This window comes from Sinocyclocheilus rhinocerous, unplaced genomic scaffold (genome assembly GCF_001515625.1).
Source record: "Sinocyclocheilus rhinocerous isolate Xijiao unplaced genomic scaffold, SAMN03320098_v1.1 scaffold1238, whole genome shotgun sequence".
NCBI classification, from domain to species: domain Eukaryota; kingdom Metazoa; phylum Chordata; class Actinopteri; order Cypriniformes; family Cyprinidae; genus Sinocyclocheilus; species Sinocyclocheilus rhinocerous.
Window position 1 is genome coordinate 1078229 of NW_015662954.1, and position 5789 is coordinate 1084017.

The window sequence follows — 5789 nt, forward strand, 5'->3', positions numbered from 1 at the left end:
GGGGTAGAACAGGATTGAACAGATTCTGGAGATGTAATCACTGGTCGAGGCAACATTCGAAGAAAACATGGACAATGAGAACTGTTGTAGGATGCGTACAGGAGAGCAAAAGGTTTTACCTCACATTACAGGCCTATCTCCACAAATGACCTAGTCAAGAGAGCAGCTTTCATCTCAGGATTCTTGAGTCGGAAGGCACAACACTTCATTCTCCAAGGACATTGTTGATTTCCGTAATTGCTAGCAGAGAACTCTTGGATCCAATGAAGCATTATACAGATCCACTGCTTGCTACACCACAACAGCAACGTTTCATCTTTGTTAGCTTATCTAATACTAAGTGTTATTTGCCTAATGAAAAATATTTAGGATCCTAGATGATAAAACCCCAGCTATCCACGCCAAGATATTCACCTGGCTTGTATTGAGCTTTTTAATATCGAAGGCAAAAGAGAGCATTTTCCAACCATTTTTTAATGAGCTTCATGAATCCAGATTAATACAAAAAGAAAAAGGATTCTGAGGTGTTGATATACAGAACAGAGCACATTTCTTTCCAAGGAGGAACAAAATCTTGACATTTAAGAGGATAAGTTCAGTCCACAGTAGAGCATACTTTAAAAAAAATAAATTTAGACTGGTCAAAGAGTAAAGTACCTTGGGCCATCGGTCCTAACGTGAGGCGGAATGACCCACTTTAGTGGTTTACTCTTTGGATAATGAATATTTACAAATCTTTAGCAACATCAAGGAGGTTTGCCGGAGACAACTCCAATGCAACATGCCTGCCTTGCTTCACTAAAGGAATGCATCACAAAATGGAGGTGGCAAGGAGCAATAAAGAACACATCACAGCTTATCAAGCTTCTATTGGAGGATCAGATTAGAATATTTTCAGGTGCCATTTTAAAATTGTTTAAATGCAAATGCCCCTTTAAGCACTTTCAGTGAGCCGATATTAAGAAATTGGTCCAAAGATCTTTGAGGAAATTTTTTTAGAAGGTTTTAGAAGCTATCAGGCTGTGTTGGACAGGTCAATTTTCACGCATGGTTTCAGAGACAGAGTTTCTTAAACACACACTAAAAAGGAAAACAAAGGACAATTTCAAACCTCTGTGAGCATCTATAACACAATCGCAAGGTAAAAATGTCAGATACAGGTAGCCTCACAGGGCTTGAAACTCTTACAGTAAGTGAATGCTCATGGACATTAGGCAGCTCCTCAATGAGAGGAACATCCTACGGATACTTGACACGGTAAAAAAGGAGTCTGTCTTTAATAGAACATTTGAACCAGAACACAAAACGTAAAGAAAAAATAAAAATAAAAAAAGTCTTCCAAGAGCGCATCTTTTTAAATACAGCCAGCGAAGCGATGATCTTGCAATCAGGATTTTTTTTTTTTACTCGTGTGAAGCTGAGGACAAGAAGTAGGCAAAAGTGTAAAGGCACTGGAGCATTGTGAACATCCATTCCAAACAGTGAACTGACACCAAGACATGATTCTTTTCCAACAAGGTCTTATGGACTATTCTGAAGTGCACAAAACCGACTTTAGTCACTACTATTGTAAAATGACTTTTTGGATTGTGGTCATCAATTCCAAGATAAAGGCAACCAAGTTGACTGAACTCAGAAGTTCGAAAATGGCAGTTTTGTCTTTCTGCTTCGGTCAAAAAAAGGTCTTCCAAGAGCGCATCTTTTTATATACAGCCAGCGAAGGGATGATCTTGCAATCAGGATTTTTTTTTTTACTCGTGTGAAGCTGAGGACAAGAAGTAGGCAAAAGTGTAAAGGCACTGGAGCATTGTGAACATCCATTCCAAACAGTGAACTGACACCAAGACATGATTCTTTTCCAACAAGGTCTTATGGACTATTCTGAAGTGCACAAAACCGACTTTAGTCACTACTATTGTAAAATGACTTTTTGGATTGTGGTCATCAATTCCAAGATAAAGGCAACCAAGTTGACTGAACTCAGAAGTTCGAAAATGGCAGTTTTGTCTTTCTGCTTCGGTCTAGACATTATTCTAAAACAGCACAAGTGGGCTGAGATCTATTGGTGCAGTTATCTAGTAAAATTAGTAATTCTGAACAATCAATACATACCGTAGCTGTCGTAACTGTCTCTGTAGGATCCACCAGAACGGTCATATCCACTCTGGCTTCTAAAACCAAAAGTATTATTTGCCATATTTAAAGTGTTCATGGTTACAATGATCATAAAATCATTAATTGTGCAAAATTGTTCCATGCTTAAATCCCTTACCTGTTATCCCTGTATCCACTGCCGCTGCCACCGGAGTATCCACTACTCCTGTTGGAGTATCCGCCACCACTGTAGGATCGGTCACTTCCACCATAGCTCCTCTCTCCTCCCCCATAGCCTCTATCTCCACTACCATAGGATCGGTCACCTCCACCATAGCCTCTATCACCACCAAAGCTTCGGTCACCTCCATAGCTTCGGTCTCCACCATATCCTCCACCACCTGTGTAACAACAACATAAAAAGTTAAACAGATGAAATAAAACCCATGCAAGATACTCAAGATGCACCCATTCTGGTGGACCACCAGCTTTGTCATGATAATTACAAGGCTACTTCAAATGCAAATGCAGCCATCTGTTAGTACAATTGCATTCAAGATTAAGAACACCAACCTCTACCTCTGCCTCCCCTGAAGAACCCCCTGCCACCTCCAGAACCTCCTCTGAAACCACCAGACCGTCTACCAGATTTGCCAGCTTCATCAACGCGAATCGGGCGGCCATCTACAGACTGCAAAAAAAGATGCATTTTATGGTTAGAAACTCACGTTAGGCCTCCACCCAGTTTGACTGATGAACTTCCTGCAGTTTACCATTAAAATATAGCAATCAGAACACATTCAGGTATCAAGATGGTTACTTTTTCAGGACTAGAAATAAACTTTAAAACATTTGGTTACAAATTTCTCTGTCCTTAAAGGGTGGTGATCTTACCTTTCCATTCATTGCAGCCATGGCATCCTTTGCATCCTCTGGATTTTCAAAAGTCACAAAGCCAAAACCTCTGGAACGGTCGGTCTCACGGTCCCGGATGACATCAACTGAAGCAAAAATAACACCACATAATCAAGAATAAAGCTGTGAAAATTTAAACAAACCTCACTTAAACTGCTTAAAACAAACCTTTGGCAATTGATCCATATTTGGAGAAAGCCTCCTCCAAGGACTGCTCTGTGGTATCATAGCTCAGACCACCAATGAAGAGCTTTCCCTCGTCAGACATGTTGAATCACCTGCTGGAAAATTTTACAATAAAATAAAGTTACATAATTACAATATTTAAAAAAAAAAATACAATTTTTAAAAACACCAAATAAGTTCTTGAGACACTAACTTAAATCGCCGTATTAACATGCGTCGTATTATTTTTTTTAAAGTGCGCAACAAGGAAACGCCATTTTCTACCCGTCTTCTTCACAGCGTGCTGCAGCCATTTTGCCACAGATACACGTTTTACCAGATAATACCCCTTTGAATTCTACGTTTTCAGATCTTCATCTAAGTTACTTTTTAAATATCGCATGAATAAATAACCATTCATTATTAAAATTAACAAATTTGGTTAAAAGTAGGTCAGTAGAACTAGGTCACGTTGTGCTTTAAGAGGAACAAAGAAACCTATAAATTCCGACAGAATTAGCTCTATTTATACACCGCATTCGAAGAATTAACTAAAGGAGCTGTTACAACACAAAACGCCTACAAAATGGTTTTATTTACATTTCTCAATAAATACATTTTAAAAAAAGCTTATAAACACAACAAATGAACCACCATTACAAACTATACATCAATATAAAGCAACATCAGAATAAAACGTTTAACTTTAGCCCAAACACATTCGAAGAAGTGCAGTATTTCTTACCTCAGTTTTATCTCGAACAAACAGAAAGGTTGCAGGACGCGACGCCGGCTGCGGCAGAACAGGAGCCTACACAGAAAATGGCGCCAGTTTAAAGGCTTCACGTGACTGCAGACCTCTGAGGGCGTGTTCTCATTGCGTTGCGTCACAGGCTTGTACATGCATAAAGAATTGGCTTCCTTTGTTGTTTGTCTCATCTCTTTTGGTATTGAGATTACACTTAGAATCTCTGGAAAAACATATCGAGTGTTTTTCGTGGTATAATTCCTGATATCTCTTTGAAATATGAAAATGTTATTCTAGGATATACACATGAGAGTAACAGTCAGATGTTTTTTATTTATTCAATCTTATCTTGTTCCTGGCTTAATATTTTATACATAATTGTAAATTTTGCAAGCGTAAGCCTTTCTATAGAAATTTTCTTGAAGATTTAAAACTCTATATGTGTTTGATTTCTGACTCTACTAATAAGAAAGTAAAAACTGTGAATCTGTTCAAAAGGTAGGCAACATTATTGTCTTGCTCCTTTGCATATAATAGGCTATACTGTCATTCTGTTGCATCTCTTTGTATTAATAAAAAAGAAAAGAAAAGAAAAAAATTGCTACCTTTGTTGTACTTCAATGCAGTAGCCTACTGTTTGCTTTCTTGCAATAAAAGAAGCCTAACTTTGTCACTGTGAATGTTAATTATGCTCTTACACAAAAATACGATTTTAATTTATATAAAGATATTATATAATCTTACATAGGCCTAAAGGTCTTAGATTAATCGTTACAATATCATAAGGAAAATGTGCACAAAAATGTGTTGTTGTTTTTGCATTTGTTGAAATATTTGAATAAGGTACAACACTGATATGTTTTCAAAAATGTTATTGAAAACATAGTTTATTTTAGTGTATTTTTTTATGTGGATGTGCAATGCTCGATTATTCTATAGGCCTAATAGGCTATATTTATTGTACTTTGTACTATAGCCAGTAGGCTATTTGTCTGCGACGATAAAAAAGTAGTGCTAGTTAAACTCAATGTAAACATATAACCGAATCAGTCAATACCAAATGCAAAAATCATTAACTGATATGGCATAATCAGTGATTATCATGAGATTTTTTAAAGTTTTTTTTTTATGTGTGACATGAGAGGTTGATTATATCAACAAAAGCTCGGAATACAAGGCCACTAAATGTATCTGCAGTGAAAACATTGTTTCACAATCTCAAATATTTGCAAGAAACATATATAAATACATTTGATTATCTTTTTAGGCTACTTTTTCATGCTGAATCCACTTTAAACATTTACATTAAAATTCATGTTTCCTTTGGAGCACACGATTATACATCTGATTATATTTGTATAGCCTTATAAGGAACTGATTATAACCTGTTTTAAATCTGTTAACTCAAACTTGTAGGTTTTTAGATCATGTGTAACCCAGGGTCATGTGCAGATTTGCTAAAAGTGTCATGACATTCTGATTCACTGCAGATTCATAGTAAAAAGAGTAAAAAAACATGGTTATTTCTGATTTAAAAAAAATGAAATGTGAAAAACAAAGATTTGCATGTTTGTGCAAGAACTAGATATTGAGAAGTTGAAACATTTTAAACCAATTCTGCTCTCTGCTTTAATAATCAAAACACAATCTCAGAAATGTGATCATTCTAAAACTGAATATAGTACTAATTTCATTAGCATTAAATGCAGTTTTTTACTGCCACAATCAGCACAGATTCTACAAATAAGATACTGGCATTGGTATCACTCATTAATGGTTCATCAAAGAATTCCATTGTGCTTTCAGTACATCACTATCTATCACCCATCTATTATGTTCCTCTTTAGCATTCTAAACAATGTGGCAG

At 36.4% G+C, this 5789-nt stretch overlaps 1 protein-coding gene across 5 annotated transcripts in view; it reads right to left on the minus strand.

The window, feature by feature from the left end:
- The window catches only part of LOC107728573 (cold-inducible RNA-binding protein B-like), a 6292-nt gene extending 2275 nt beyond the window's left edge, over positions 1-4017 (minus strand). The window contains exons 1-7 of one of the 5 annotated variants that reach the window (XM_016538792.1): positions 3920-4017; positions 3178-3290; positions 2989-3095; positions 2674-2785; positions 2273-2495; positions 2113-2171; positions 457-1765 (exon numbers count right to left, since the gene is read on the minus strand). In XM_016538792.1, the coding sequence (XP_016394278.1) occupies positions 1752-1765; positions 2113-2171; positions 2273-2495; positions 2674-2785; positions 2989-3095; positions 3178-3277 (615 nt within the window). In that variant the 5' untranslated portion in view covers positions 3278-3290; positions 3920-4017 and the 3' untranslated portion in view covers positions 457-1751. Of the gene's footprint in view, positions 1-456; positions 1766-2112; positions 2179-2272; positions 2496-2667; positions 2786-2988; positions 3096-3177; positions 3291-3919 lie in introns of those variants that run through there. The other 4 variants (XM_016538790.1, XM_016538791.1, XR_001638490.1 and 1 more) reach the window with 4 other exon arrangements.
- Between the last annotated feature and the right edge of the window lie 1772 nt (positions 4018-5789).